This window comes from Macaca nemestrina, chromosome 11 (genome assembly GCF_043159975.1).
Source record: "Macaca nemestrina isolate mMacNem1 chromosome 11, mMacNem.hap1, whole genome shotgun sequence".
NCBI classification, from domain to species: Eukaryota; Metazoa; Chordata; class Mammalia; order Primates; family Cercopithecidae; genus Macaca; species Macaca nemestrina.
The window spans coordinates 75,658,598-75,674,869 of NC_092135.1; the positions used below are offsets into that span (position 1 = coordinate 75,658,598).

Below are 16,272 nucleotides of genomic sequence, written 5' to 3' on the forward strand. Positions count from 1 at the left end.
CAGTCTGCAGTGAGCACCCAAGAGCTCCATGTGCAATGTGAGGCTTCTCATATTTGGCCCAAGGGGCCACCTGGGTGCTTAGTAGAGGCAGCCAGCCCCAGCAATGGCCAAGTGGCTCTGAGGGTAGCAGATGGTTTTGCAGGAGCCCACTGTGTGGGGCAGGTTTTCCTTTTGGTGTGCACTGTACTCTCATTTGTTAACACTTCCTGGGAAGACTCTGGGCTTTTGCATACTATGTAGAGGAAGGAGATTTTACATCTGAGACCCTGGGCCCTTTTCAACCCTGACTTCCCACAAATGAATTTACCACACAACAAGAGAAAGAGTTCCTATGGGGAGAGAAGCTTGCTTGCACCCCAGGGCAGACAGGGCCACTGCTAACACTAGAATAGTGGACCTGTGGTCTTTCAGGGTTATCAAAATAACCGGCTTTTGCCCTCACACACAACTCCTTAGAGAACCGGAGGAAAGCTGTTTTCAAGAAGACCACTGATGGTTTAAAAGATATTTCAGGCAGAAGCATACATTTCTTCATGGTTTTAAAGGGAAAGAAGTTCCCTTTAAATTCACATTGGAGCAATGTCATCACAGAAAACCTCTCATGCTCCTCTCGTTTGTTTCCGAATTCTAAATCTTTTCTGCTGGTGGTCAGGGGAAGAGTAAAAAGTGGTTTTCCTCAAAAGCCAGCTTCAGTGGTTTACAGAGTTGTTTGACACACTTAAGCCCAAGTGTTGAGGACGGCCACCTGTTCCCGCAGAAATCACAAAGCCTGGTTTTCACAAAACTCATCTCCATCTCCAGGAAGGCCAGAGGTGAATTATAGTATATGTTAGGAAAATGAACCTAGTAGCAAGAGGAATGGGATCACTCAGCACGGGAATTGTTTGAAATTTGCCCTTTGGAGAAAATAAGTGCTGTCAGCGCCCACAAACATATTCCTTGAAGTTGATATTCCAGAATGTTGAAGGCTAAGGAATCATACCTGCTCAAGCAATGGGGCTGGATTACTTTTCAAAGTATGTAACCTTAAAACAAACAAACGAACACACAAACAAGCCAAAACATTCTTAGCAAGATCTGTTGAAACCTGAATTCATCTATCGAGAAAGTAAATCAAGATTATTCAAGGGCTCACAATCAGATGATAAGAAGAGGGTCAAGCCAAGGCCAGAAGAATCTCAAACAAAAAGCATTCCACGTCATTTCAAAAAGGATCTTACAAATTCAGCATGCCCACCCATATCTCAATTTCTTAATGTGTGCAATGTAGTTACCTGGGCGTTTCTCTTTGTACCTCAGTTTTATCATCTGTAAAATAAGAAAAATAATAGTAGGGTTTTTGTGAAGACTAAATGAATTAATACAGGTAAGGCACCAAAAACAAGCCTGGCAGCTGGTAAAATGTTCAGTAAATGTTTATTTTCCAGATGACTGTCACATGGAGTAGACTGAGCATACACTGGGGCCCAAGAAAAGGGCCTCAGCAGCATGAACCAAGGTCTCCAAACTGGCAGCGTAACATCTTTCTTAGCTGCCTAATCCTTAAATGGAATAGAGCCACTGATGCCTCCTTCAGAGGCTTGCTCTTAACATTCAGTGAAATAAGAGCTAGGAAAGCACTTGGAATGAGCAAAAATGCTGTGCTTATCATAGGATTTCTCTTAGTGAACAGTAATATTTGAAAATGTATAATGATTGGTATCATGTTATCCTACAGAAAGCCCAGGAAATGTATTTTAAAGTCCGTCCACCTGTAGATGCTTAATGACAGAACAGTATTAAACCTCTTATCCCTGGATAGGTTGAACACAGCCTCACTGTAAGTTCTTACCAGTGCTTCTCAGACTTTCGCCTTTCACGGGTGTGGATTTAATTATAGGGATTGTAAAGAAGTACCTGTGGATGCTGCTCTGGGAAGGCTTTCAGAGCCAGCGTGAGGCCAGATGCTGGGGCCCCCAGCCTGGGGGGATGAGGTGAAATCTGTTTTGAACTTAGATCCCTTCTACCATGTGGTCTTATAGAAACGATTCTAGAGTTTTCTGTTACAGTGGGACTGTAACAGACTTTCAATTTTTATTAAAATTCTGACTTGTTCACAGCCTAATTCCTTTTAGTCTCAACGAAATGCTTTAGTCCCTGGATGGAAACATCATCCTGAATTACAGGACAGTCTTAGAATATTCTCTGTGACTATTCTTGCTTATAATGCTGAGTTTAATTCCTTGGTTGTATATAGATATGGGTATCAAACCCAAAGACAGAAAAATCCTGCACAGATGTTGTGTATTGACTGTAGATGTTCTGATATTTGGCTAAGGTGGTGTCTTTGTGAATGTTATGAACTGCTTCTAGGGAAACAAAAAGCACCTCAACAAAGCTACCATTTCACCAACATGCAGCATTCCAGGGAAAGGGAAGAGAAGGAGTGCTTGATGGCTGTATCAGCTCTGGCAAGGAAATGAATGCATTGAAGGGATAGAGTGCAGGCACACAGACAGCGAGGCTCAAGTCTCCTGGCTGCATGCATGCTGCAATTACACACCACAATAAAAACAATTAATGTAGCATCTGACCTGCTGACCTCCAGATGCCTACTGCACCACCTCATCAACAGTCACCAGACCTCCACGGTGCCTCCTTGGCCACCAACTGGCTGCCTCACTGGGATACAGCAAGCACAAGGGCCTTACCCAGGCTTTGTTCTTAAGGCTAAACCAAAGGAGAAAGTCCCCCAGTCCCTCCACCTTGTGCCTGGGCAAATGAATAAGCTGTCCATGTCACTAACATATTCCAGGTCATGCGTACACACAAACATTATTATATCTTGAAATTACTTTTAAATTACTGTCTTTGGGGTTTTAACCATTTTCCTAGAAATGTGGCACAGCAAATCCTTACGTGGAGCAAGGATGGCACCCAGTGGCCAAAGTGCTTCATCTCAGACCCTGTTTTCTCAGGGCTTTTCCATTTGCTTCTCTCTTTGGAGACAATGAATTGCCATGAGATCCTTTTGTAAAGCCAGAGTTGAAACTCCAAATCATATGACTATCCCATTAAGTTGAAGCACGTGCACACACACACACACACACACACACACACACACACACACACAAATTGAAACAGTATCAGGAGCTAATTCAGAATAGCTAAAAATTTTGAAAAATCTTTAAAATTTTACCTTGAGAGTTTTATGTTAAAATCATCATATTTCAGATGTGCAGATTACCATCCCTGATGTTCCCAATATCAAGTATCACTATAGGAAATATCATAAAAAATGCAAGCCCAGTCTCACATTCTTCACTTCATATCTTCCCCCAAATAGTCGCTAGTTCATAAGTGCTCATGCCTTAAACATAAGACTTTATCACCTGACAAGTGCTTTATCATGAAACTGATGTTTGCAATCTCGTATCCTTGTTATCTTTCGTACAAGGTACTTGGCAGGCCTGGAGAGCACAAGATAATAGAGTGGGACTGCTCTTTTTCCTCTGAGCTTTCCAGATGTCAAGAGATTTCGATACAGCTAGATAGCCAATCAGACTGTAAGGAAGACAGGCGAGATGTCAGAATAATGAATCATATACTCTCTTGCTAAGAATGATGCAATGTCTCCATAATGTTTCTGTTTCCAATTTCCTTAGGTTTCCAAGCAATCTAAACCTCCAGGGCAAAATGTCGCGTGGATAGCACAACCACAATGCAAAAAGAAGTTTCTAATAAAACATTACATATTAATTGCCCAAAGAGTACCATAAACAGTCTTACTAAAAGTCAATATGTTAAGTTCAGTCAACAATTCTGTCTGCCTTTCTCAGATGTCACTACCATTCATGCTTATTTGACCCCCAACATGTCAAAATGCCACCAAGATTCCAAGAATAATAGCTGAATCAAAATAAATGACTTACGAATGAAACTCCATGACATTGCTTCCGTTTTCCTACTCCACCACTTGAAGAACAGCATTGTCTTCAAGATCACACAAAACATTGCAGAAGAAAAACCAAAGCAGAGGGGTTCCATTTTTCTTTCTGGTTCTTTGATCCTTAGTTGCCTTCTATGTAAAATGGAGATATGCTAACCCTGCCCTCACCAAGACTTTGTGAGCCTCAAGTGAGATGATGGACACGTACATGTTTTTGTATACTGCTATTTCTTATTATTTAAGACATTTTTATTATTTAAACATTTATAGGTAGCATTAGTGTATAGTTTTGAGACTGATGAGATTGAGTCTCTTGTTTTACCCAAGTAATCACATATCTTCCTCATGAGTATTATTATATTACCTTGCAAATATAATATAGTCATGAGGGGCTTTGGAAATTACTTATATGTAATTAAATCAAACTGAGCTATCTTGAACAGAGCTTGAATTCAAAAATTTGAGTATTCAAAAATCATAAAAACCCCTAAACGTTTTGTCAACATTTAAGTTGTTTTATGTTTTATTTTCCTCTTTTCTCCTAGAGATGAATTTTATAGGTTCATAACATTATAGCATTTTTTAGCTAGAAATGGTTTTGTTTTGCAGATGAGGAAACCTGAAGCCTAGAAATGGAAATCAACCAAAAGGTCTGGTGGCTGCGTTATCTTTTTATACATTTGCTTGCTCTTGTCTTACTGTGTCCATGGTCTTACAAAGACTGTTAAAAGGGCAGGTCTGGCTACTGAGACTGCAGAAAACCCTTTGGCCAGACATTGTCTCCTAACTTCCTATTTCACAGGGTGTCTTGAGACCAAAAGAGTTATGATTCACAAACACTTAAAAGATTTTGGATGAATTATTTCCAACTGAGAAAAAATAGGAAGAACAGCCAAACCAGAGCATGATTTCAAAAACACAAAAGACAGAATATAGAACTATATAAAATAGTAAATACAAATACAAATAATGAAGTATTAGGTGTTTTGAAGGTCAAAAAACATAGGTTTAAAAAATTTAGTCAGCAGGGTAGTGGTAGCAGGATACATGAATGAAGAAACTTATTTAATAGTTAAGAGACTGCTAAATGAACTAAGAGTTAAAGGCAAGGGGCTTTTGTCTCCAGCAGGGAAGAGAGACACTATCACTACAGCACACTCCAAAGAGGATAGGGCCAATACCTATCCTAAACAAAGGAAAGGAATTCCTTTATTTTCATATAGTTTAGGGTACACAGGACAACAACCAGGAACATAAAAACAAGGGGTTTCAAACAGCATAAAGCAAGGGTTGGGACGAAATTGTCAGAAATTTCCATTGTCATAGGTCCCTGTTCAAAATCCCACCCAAGCATTATAATTTCTTTTGCCATAAAAATGGCAAACATTTCAAGGAATTTAGTCACAAGGTAGAAATTTCTCCAGCACCCAGGTGCAAGGCATAGCTTTAAGTGACATAGGGTTACCCAATGAGTAAGTCTAGGATTCTCTCCTAAAAATGCATCTGCTTTAATCATTTGAGTAGACAGGTGCACCAAGATTTATATTGCAAGGTAGAAAGTGATGAATATGGCGGGAAGAAGGGCAAATAAGAAGGTCACTTTTGACTGAAGGACAGCATGAATGACTTCATGGAGAAGGGGGCAGTTGAGAAGGGTCAGATCGATTGTTAGGGCTTTATATATACAGATAGGAAGAAGGATGGGTGCAAACATATAAGAGGACGGGGAATGGGCAGAAAACACCAAGTAGAACTATTTGATTAAGGATGGCTCAGTGTGAGCATGGGAATCAGGCTGGAAAAGTGAGCTGAAAGTTAGTTTGGAATACTTTTAATGTCCAATTAAATAATTCAAATTGAAAGAATTTAGAGGCTTCTAGAAGATACTAAACTTTGAGAGCTGGAACCTACGCCAACAGAAGCGTTCATCTGTTCATCTGTTAGCTCTGCACAGGATGGATCTGGGATAGGGTCAACAGCAGGAGGCGGGAGCCCAGCTAGGAGAGCAGTGTACAATAATGGCCTGCCTGAGGGAGAATGAGGATCTGAACTGGTGAAGGCTGTGAGGATGGACAGGAGCAGGAGATGTTTGGAAAGCAGAATGGACAGGACTGCATTTGGGGGCGGGCAGTGATGAGGACCCCATGATGACTGTACAATGATAGCCAAAGTGTGCAACTGGAGATTGAGGGCTACAGAAGCCCAACAGCCAGGAGGTTGTAGCTCTGTGCATACTGAGTGAACAGCAGAGGGAAGGCCACCCATTGTGATGGCTAACTCAAGTCCCTCTCACTGAGGTGAGGGGCTATGTGTTCTTCATTTCCTGACTCCACAGCTAGAGTTATCAATGGATCTAATTAGAGGAAAACCAAAAAGAAGATAAAGTGATACAGTCCCAGATGCCCCAGCATTCTGGAAGGTTCTGATGACTTTAACCTCTCCAGTTCCCTTCACAGTTCAGGAGTCAGGGATCTCACTGGGCCACACTGTTGCTCTCCATTGCACCTTCAGGACTTGTCGCCGCTTTGTTCCTAGCACTCTGAAACAAAAATGAACCCTCCTTTATTTCACTGCCTCAGGTTCAGACTTCCTGCGCTTTCCCATGTGACACTTAGGGAATGCAGTGAACTCTGCTGTGCTAACATGAGGGAGGGAGAAGATAGGAGAAAACCCTCCAGGCCCACTCTTCCTCCCAGGGAAAGGAGATGCTCACAGTGACCTTGTGGGGACAGTGTCCTTGCTTTGTTTTCAAATAGAAGTGACAAACAGTGGCTGCTGAAGTTGATGTGAGGGGAGGTCAGGGTCACCACAGGATGTATTTTGGTCAGGCGGGTCCCTGAAGGGCCCTCAATCCCTAGCCGCTTAGCTCAGCAGGAGGAAAGACCAGCCTGGGCTTGCAGACCTGATTCCTCTCATGCTCAGCACCCACTCCTCCCGCCCTCCGCCACTATCTTCAATACTCAAGAGTGACAAAGTACAACCATCCTTTTTCTGATGTGGCATTTGATTAAGACACAATTCATAAAGAGAGCTGGACATCTGAACGCAAAGCACTCCGCATATTTATGGATGCGTCCTGATCAGTGCAAGCCACCCGGCTCTGCCGCTGCTTGTGAGCAGGAGATGCCCTTTAGGGTGCTGATGCAGCTGTTTTCTCTGCAGTCAATTTCCTGGTGAAGGTTCAATAACTTTCCCTGACGATAAAAAACAAAACAAAACAAAACAAAGCAAAAACTTGGATATTAAACTTGGCATAAATACTATTTAAAGTCAAAACAGCTTCCTAAATTCCAAAGGTGGGCACAGAAGAGGAGACAGCATAGGCTAGGTACCAAAATTCCTTTTATATGGCTTCGAAGTAATCTTTTAAACAACCTTAGAAATGAGCCGAGATGCACTGGAAAGCCACTGTTGGCATTTCAGAAGGTAGCATTTCAGGAAGGCCATGAGAACTGAGACTGCAGAGAAACAAGACAAAGCTCCTGCCCTCTTTCTGGTACCCAGAAGTCCTGCTTTATCCCTGGCTGTGGAGGAGCCTCTATGGGTCATTCGCCCCGACGGGGAGGAGCTGGAGGTGCCCCTACGGATGGGGTGGGTAGTAAGCTCCCCGGCCTCTGCCATCCCGCAGCTGTCCATGGGACTCAGGTCTACCCCTCTTCCTCTTCGGCATTCTCTGTGTCACCTGAGTTTGGGTAAATGCCATGGTGTTACCCTCTGTCTGCATAGTGCACTCTGCCTCTGCAAGGGGCCGCTGCAAGGATTGGGCTCTTCCAGGGCTTAGAAATTGATTGCACAGGGCGATGGCTAGCGTGTGTAGTGCCTTTGTGCCAACTGGAGAAAGAAACACCACCTGGCAGATCAACTACTAAAAGGCACCCCATGCACTTGGCCAGCCAAGGGGAGGGGGGCAGCCCTGCACCTGCCTGCTGTGCAAGGGGCCCTAGTGCAGGGCACATGGCAGACACATCTCCTGGCATAGCTGTAAAGGCAGTCTTGAGGGCTGAAGCTTCTTATTATACACGTTAGACTATTTCATGGATTAAAGTGTCTTCTCAAATCTAATTTATTTTTTAAGCCTAGTAAATCACATCCTATTGCTCAGTCTGCAAAGGAGGCCATAAGATCCTATTTTTGATGCACTCATTCTTATTTCAGGATATAAATGCCACAAGGAATACCTATTCTTGGCATTTTATTTTATTTTATTTTATTTACCAGGATATTAATTTGTGGCCTAGGCATTAACATTGAAAACTTGAAATACATATGAGGTAGTCCAAACCCAAACCCCAACCTGAGTTATTGGTGCTTAATTACTGAGGCAGTTATAGTGCTGTAAATGAGTTCATCTCTGATTGCAGCCGTAACCCATGCAGTTCTCAATTGAAGGAAGGGATGATACAAGGTGGCAATATAACACCACAACGTCCATGAGTTGATTTTAATTGGTAAACTAGCAATATATAGTGATAATTGTTTGGTCTGTCCACCACATTGGAATCTAAGGAAAGTCCATAAAATTACGGGAGCATATAATTGGGGTACTAAACTCATTTTCTTATGTTATCACAGCTGGCATCTTGAGGTTATTGAAAGCCTTTAAACCAGCCATCTTCAAGGAGACGTAATTGTCAATATGGTCTTTATACATTATTCCTGTTAGCACAGAGCTGCAGAGATATAAACATTCACTAAAATCTGCACAAATTTTCTGCATATAACTTTCTTATTTCAAGTTCATGGAAGATCAGTAAATGTTAATGAGGATTAAAAACCATTTTTTAGATCCTGGTTTCCTCATTAGATGCACAGGACAATCAACCCATAAAGGATAATTTATTGAATCAGACTTTCAAAATGGTTAATTCATTAGTTCCAGGAAGTTCTGTGATCTTTTTGTGTATAGGTGAACCTACAAGAAAGACTGTTTCTTGAAGTATAAATGATATATCAGAATCAGGAAAAATAAACCCAAATTCTGACATTCTTGGATGAGTAATTATATGTTGTTTTATCTAATTTATTCTTGCTGGACAGTCCAAGGACACTTCTAGAAAGGTTTTCACACTCTAATCCCATTCTCTCAGCCATCACTACTACACACTCCTCAAGGAAATTTTTCCCAACAGAAGTAATAGGGTTATCAGAATAAAACAGAACAACAATGCTCCCCCTAACAAGGCATTCTAGAATAGGGGGAGAAAATCCCAAAACATAAAGGGGTGTGAAATAGGAAGACCAGATATGAGGAAGGCTAAGATGGCATCAGCCTAGCATTAATGATTATTAAAGATTCACTACAGGTTTGTCTTATGTGAAATCAATCTTCCTGTAGACCCCACAATCTCTGAGTACAAATGGTACCAAACTAAGAGTAATTAATCGTGTATATATCACATTCTCCAATAGTACAGAGTCTCCATCTCTCCTACTTATATTTGGGAGTACTCAGGGTATACCTTACCTGTCCTTAAAATGTGACCACTGAGCCTGCATTGATTCCATCGATGCCATCAGCTTCTGCTGGTCACACAGGTAGGAAGGGGCCCTGCCATGGGTCCGTAGTGATGCTTCCTTCATTAGGCTGCTGCCTTCTGTTGTGTGCTGTTGGCATGCTGACCCTCATTCTATCAGGAGCATTTAATGCACTGAAACTATACCAAAGTCCATGCCTTCTGTGTTTACTCACATTCTCAGCTAAGAACATGGATCCATGGGAGGCTGAGGTGAGGGATAAATCCAAGGTAAAAACTTCATGCTGAACTTGGAATCATCTAGACACTGAGGTCTGTGGCCTTAACTTTCATGAGGAAGAGTTCTTGACTCAGAAGGCCTGTTAGTCTCTCATATAAATAACTACAACTCATTTGTCTCCCAGACATTTCTGCATCCCAGATGTGGTGCAGCTTGGGTTCCAACTGAAGTCTGTCATACGTATGTGTGTAAAATTTGACCTCCAGATTTTTGTCAGCACTGGATGAATCAGTTTCTTCCCAAACTCTGGCTTAAGCTCTAAATCACTGATCACTAGTCTGGTTGGGTATAGTCCAATACATTGGGACTCAGCCATCCTTTAACTCAGTGGTCCTCATCCTATTTGGCACCAGGGACCAGTTTCATGGAAGACAATTTTTCCATGGACCTGGGAGGAGTGGGGGTGTGGGGATGGTTTTGGAATAAAACTGTTCTACCTCATATCATCAGGCATTAGATTCTCATAAGGAGCACATAACATAGATCCCTCACATGCGCAGTTCACAATAGAGTTTGCGCTCCTATGAGAATCTAATGCCACTGATGATCTGACAGGAGGTGGAGCTCAGGTGGTAATGCTTGCACACCTGCTGCTCACCTCCTTCTGTGTGGCCTAGTACCAGTCCATGGCCTGGGTTGAGGACCCCTGCTTTAACTCATGAAATCTCATGGATAACTCTGATTCCAGACTTCAAATCATTGCACATTTAAAAAAATTTTTTTACAATCATCTTTGTTAAAAAAGTACTGAAGACAGGAAGAATGACAATATACTTGAACGTAAACATGGTTTGTCATATATATTGGTCAAAACAAAGCACATATTTACTGTTATTTAGCTACAATGTTAGAAAACTGCCATTGCATGTATTCCAGCCTGGAATCTCAGTAAACGCTTTTCACTGTCTACGTGCAGGATTATTTTAAGCCCACTACATTTTAATGTTATTGCTGCAGTTATAACAGACATCAACTACCAATTAGAATAATGTTTTATTTACTGTATATATCAAGAAAACTCCCATTTTAAAATGGTTAAAATGATCTATTATATCTCAATTACATTGTAATAGGATACTAGCTAATATCTTTCATGATAAAATCTAGAGTAAATCAGTTAAATTATCAATCTTGATAATTTTAAGATGAAATAACCCTTTTTTCTCAAATTTAAATACTTCATATTTAGTATATTTGTGAGCTAACAATAGAAATGCATACCAAATTCCAGGGCAATGTTTTCTTCAAGCAAAATATTAAGCCTGAATGTTGGTGCCTTTAGAAAGTAAACAGCTAGGCTGGGCGCAGTGGCTCACACCTGTAATCCCAGCACTTTGGGAGGCAGATCACAAGGTCAGGAATTCTAGACCAACCTGACCAACATGGTGAAACCCCGTCTCTACTAAAAATACAAAAATTAGCAGGGCATGGTGATGTGTGCCTGTAATCCCTGCTACTTGGGAGGCTGCAGCAGGAGAATCAGTTGAACCCAGGAGGCAGAGGTTGCAGTGAGCCGAGGTTGTGCCACTGTACTCCAGACTGGGTGACAGAGAGCCAGACTCTGTCTCAAAAGAAAAAAAAAGTAAACGACTATGGATTTTGGCCTGCTATATCTCTGGGCAGCTCTTGCAGTCATATTTGGTCATATGAGTCAAAGCTCATATTATCATCTTTGCTGTCTTTCTTCTTGCCTACCACTTCCCTCTTTTAGCAATGATGATAATTATAATAACAGCAAAAATATAATATAAACATTATATGAGCATTTTAGCAGGAATTGGATATTTTCATAAACAGGATTTCTGAATAATTGAACTTTTTTTTTTTTTTTTTTTTTTGAGACGGAGTCTCGCTCTGTCGCCCAGGCTGGAGTGCAGTGGCCGGATCTCAGCTCACTGCAAGCTCCGCCTCCCGGGTTCACGCCATTCTCCGGCCTCAGCCTCCCGAGTAGCTGGGACTACAGGCGCCCGCCACCTCGCCCGGCTAGTTTTTTGTATTTCTTAATAGAGACGGGGTTTCACCGTGTTAGCCAGGATGGTTTCGATCTCCTGACCTCGTGATCCGCCCGTCTCGGCCTCCCAAAGTGCTGGGATTACAGGCTTGAGCCACCGCGCCCGGCCAATAATTGAACTTTATTGGCTAAAATAAAAAAGGTTTAAATATTTTTGATGGAAATATTTATAAAATTTATATACATTAAGTAAAATTTATATGAAATATATAAAATAATTATATATTATCACCATTTTAAAATTAATGACTAATTGCTTTGAGTACTAGAACCATTGGTACTCTTTGGATTTATTTATTCATTCACTTATCCATCCATTCATTCATCCATTCAACAAGTATTTATTGAGTGTTACTATATCCCAAGGACCATAAAAGGAAGGAGAGATACAGCAGTGAATAAAACATACAATTAGTGCTGTCCTGATGGAGCTTGAGTTCAAGCTGGTATGCAGGATGGTTTCCTCTGCAACAAATGGGCCCTGACTGCTGTGGTTTTAGTTGTTCTGTCTCCTCCCTCTGCTGTCAGCTGTCACCTTATCTCTCCCTTTTTATCTGTGTTACAATTGTAGGTCTTTCCCCAAAGCATCTCTTTAAGTCAATAATAGACCCTATCCCCTTGGATGGAGCCCAAGTAGTTCCTATGCTCACAGTATATGTGCTGCTTCTGGCCCTTGCAAGGAGTTCTTTTATCCCTACGCTCAGTGTTTGGAACAAACATCTTCCTTTGCTCCCTTTCATCATTCATGTGCTCAGTTTTTTTTTTTTTTTTTTTTTTTTTTTTTTTTTTTTTTTTTGAGACGGAGTCTCGCTCTGTCACCCAGGCTGGAGTGCAGTGGCCGGATCTCAGCTCACTGCAAGCTCCGCCTCCCGGGTTCACGCCATTCTCCTGCCTCAGCCTCCCGAGTAGCTGGGACTACAGGCGCCTGCCACCTCGCCCGGCTAAGTTTTTGTATTTTTAGTAGAGACGGGGTTTCACTGTGTTAGCCAGGATGGTCTCGATCTCCTGACCTCGTGATCCGCCCGTCTCGGCCTCCCAAAGTGCTGGGATTACAGGCTTGAGCCACCTTGCCCGGCCTCATGTGCTCAGTTCTAATGATCTGATTCAATTCTTAGGCCCAATGGTCTCTGCGCCATATATATGCAAATGGGACTCTTAGAAAAGTAGCCATCACCAAGTGATATTACATTCTAATATTGCAATACAAAACATTATCTTTCTCATGACTGTGGTAGCTTTTCCTGATAATTTTCTGAACCGCCACCTATATGTAAAAAGACAGGCACCAAAACTTTCAAAAGGAAAGGAAATCAATTTCCCTTTACTCCAGTGTTTTGCTCATTGTTAAACTGCCTGGTAGGAGTGCAGGGACACAAGCAAGAATTCTGAATTGCACTTAAGGAAATGGTAGTAACTAAGGTGATAAGGAATATCTAACACTCATTCACAGACTCATCAGATGTTGGAGTTGAAAGGGGATCACCCTGTGCGCTAGGGAAGCACGGTGGTTAAGAACTCCAGTTCTGGGGCCAGATTGCTACACCTCTTACAATTGTTTGACCGTGGCCTGGCATCTCCGTGCTTCCATTTATTCATCTGTAAAACAGTTTGCTTTTCACAGGATTGTGAGGATTAAACGAATTAATGCAGGTAAAATGCCTGGTAGTGCGTCTGGCACACAGTGTTAGCTATTATTATCTCAATCTGGTCATATATTTTTACAGATGGAAATACAGCCCTAAGTTTTTAACTGAACAGCAAATTAGAGGTAAAACCGATGCCAAAACCAAGTGTCCTGACTCTCACCATATTACAGATTTTTTCCCCTGATACTGTGCTTTCTTAATAATTGGGAAGAAATACTGAATCATGTAAATGATTACAAAATGACTACTCAGTTATATATAAGTCCCTCTTCCCTTCTAAAACAGAAATATACAAATACACCTTTGCCCAGTGCTAGTCCTCCAGCTCCCAATGAGCAGGATTAATTCTCTAGAGGCAAATGACAGAGCTCAGGAAGCCAAGAGAAGTTTAACTGTAAGCACCAATAAGGAAACCATCTTCTTCCTTACCTTAAACTTGTCAACTTCAGCTTTTGAACATGTTGCATGATATGATAGCACCTGATTCAGAAGAAAAAAATAATTTTAATAACTATACATGACTGCATTTTCTGAAATTCTCCTGGCTTAAAAATAAGCTTTGCTCATGCATATCACCTTGATTTAAAGGTGGATTTTAACATATGGCAAGATACAACCTGTCTAGTAATATTCTCTGACATAATTCACATATTAAAGAATATTTTATACCAGAATTTTTCTATAGATAGTTATTTTATGAAAAGGACAATGGCCAGGTGCAGTGCTTCATGCCTGTAATCCCAGCACTTTGGGAGGGCGAGATGGGCAGATCACTTGAGTCCAGGAGTTTGAGACCAGCCTGGGCAACACGGCGAAAGCTTATCTCTACAAAAAATCCAAAAACTAGCTGGGCATGGTGGTGTGTGCCCATAGTCCCAGCTATTCACGGAGGCTGAGATGGGAGGATCACCTGGGCCCAGGAGGTCGAGGCTGCAGCGAGCTGAGATCATGCCACCGCACTCCAGCCTGGGCGATAGAGTAAGACCCTATCAAAAAAAAACAAAACAAAAAACAAGACTTGATGTGGCTCAAAACTATAGTTCCCAAAGGATGTGAATACTTGTCCTGTGAAATGCTCTAAAAGCAAATGAAAAGCTAGAGCACGTGTGTGTGATCTGTAGCAACCAGGTTGATGACTCAACTTCCATTTCCTCACCTATTCTCATTTGCCTGCTTTTATTATATTAGGAAAGATTATATTCATATATATATCTGTGACCCCTTTTGTAAGAGGATTGTGCTTCCTTGCCCTGTTTACATCCGCATTGGCATGTGACTTCTTTTGGCCAATGGGATGTGGGGAAAGTAACAAATGCCACTTTTGAGTGTGTCTTCAACAGCAATCACATGGTTCTGCCACCTCCTTTTTCCCTCCGCCATGAGAAGGGCATGGCCTGAGAGGGGCTGATCCTTCAGTCTGAGCCCCCAAATAAAGAAGACATATTGAGCAGAACTGCAGCCAACCTGCAGCTGATGACATATCATGTGAGTGAGAATCAACTTTTGCAATTTATCTACATCAGAACTCACTGATACAGAGGCTTAAAAGTAAAAACCCTAATTCACAGGCTCCCTGCAGCTGGGGTGGTCCTACAGGGTGGCCTTTATGCCACTGTGTTGGTCAATGAATTATAAGTGGGAGTGCTGGCACTGCTTCTTTCTTTTTTCTTCCTTTGTGGAATACAGCTGTAAAGCCTGGAGGTGCAGCAAAATCTGGTGTGTATGAACTGACAAGCATGGCAGTGAATGCCAGCTTGCTGTGAACAGAACAGAAAGGAAAAGAGAAAGGAGCCTGACCCTAGGCTCCCCTGCCCCAGACGTCTTGTTGTGTGAGTCAAATAAATGCACATTGGTGGTATTTCATAAGGCATATTTACAGACATATGGACACTCATACATAAATAGCATATGTATGTTATATGTTTTATGCTGCCAGACACATTTTTTGTTGTTGTTTTGTTTTTGAGACAGGTCTCACTCTATTGCACACGCTAGAACGCAGTAGTGTGATCACAGCTCACTGAAGCCTTGACCTCCTGGGCTCCAGTGATTCTCTCACCTCAGCATCCCAAGTAGCTGCGACCACAGGCATATACCACTATGCTCAACTAATTTTTGTATTGTTTTGTAGAGACAGGGGTCTCATCATGTTTTCCAGGCTGGTCTGAAACTCCTGGGTTCAAGCGATCCTCTCGCCTCAGCCTCCCAAAGTGCTGGGATTACAGGCATGAGCCTTCGCGTCCAGCCTACATTCTTAATCTATACAAATCTCATACAAATAAGTCTGGGAAATGCTAACGCCTTCTTCATCTACCAACCTTAGAGAATCACAGTGCACATTTGGCTGCAAAAAGTAAAGTAACATGCTTTATTTCATTAAACTTAGTATTTCCCAAATCTAATTAGCCACAGAACTCCCTTTTAGGTAACATCAAACTGGTAACATTCAACCTAATAACCTATTGACCAAGAACTTTGAGAAGCACTGACCTATGGCACATACCATTTGTGTGATACAAGCAAAGCCACAATAGAAGCAGTGTCTCAGGGTGGTTAGAACACAGCCTTCAGAGTCAGGCTGTCACGCCTCCACTTCCAAGCCCTGGGAGCTTGGGCAAATGGTTTAATCTCTTTGGGTCTCATATATAAGGTGGTATAGCATAATACTACACAGGCATCTACTGCTTAATGTAGAGGCTCCTCCTGAAAACACTAACAGGGAACCTACTTTTAATTATTTTTAATTGGAAAAAAATTACAGTGCGTTATAAGATCTGCAGCAACTTCTTAAAACTCAATAAAGCACAGTAAAATTCATAGGTATATATAAAACAAAAAAAAATGTTATGTTATAGTTACTTAAAATGTTACTTTCTGTGGGAGGCTGAGGCGGGTGGATCACCTGAGGTCAGGAGTTCAAGACCAACCTGGCC

At 41.7% G+C, this 16,272-nt stretch overlaps 1 protein-coding gene across 10 annotated transcripts in view; it reads right to left on the reverse strand.

Moving 5' to 3' along the window:
• LOC105483169 (phosphodiesterase 11A) overlaps positions 1-16,272 on the reverse strand; it is a 510,053-nt gene that overhangs the window by 131,712 nt on the left and 362,069 nt on the right. For all 10 annotated transcript variants that reach the window (XM_071072993.1, XM_071072992.1, XM_071072988.1 and 7 more), the window contains one exon: positions 13,769-13,819. In XM_071072993.1, the coding sequence (XP_070929094.1) occupies positions 13,769-13,819 (51 nt within the window). The remainder of the gene's footprint in view (positions 1-13,768; positions 13,820-16,272) is intronic.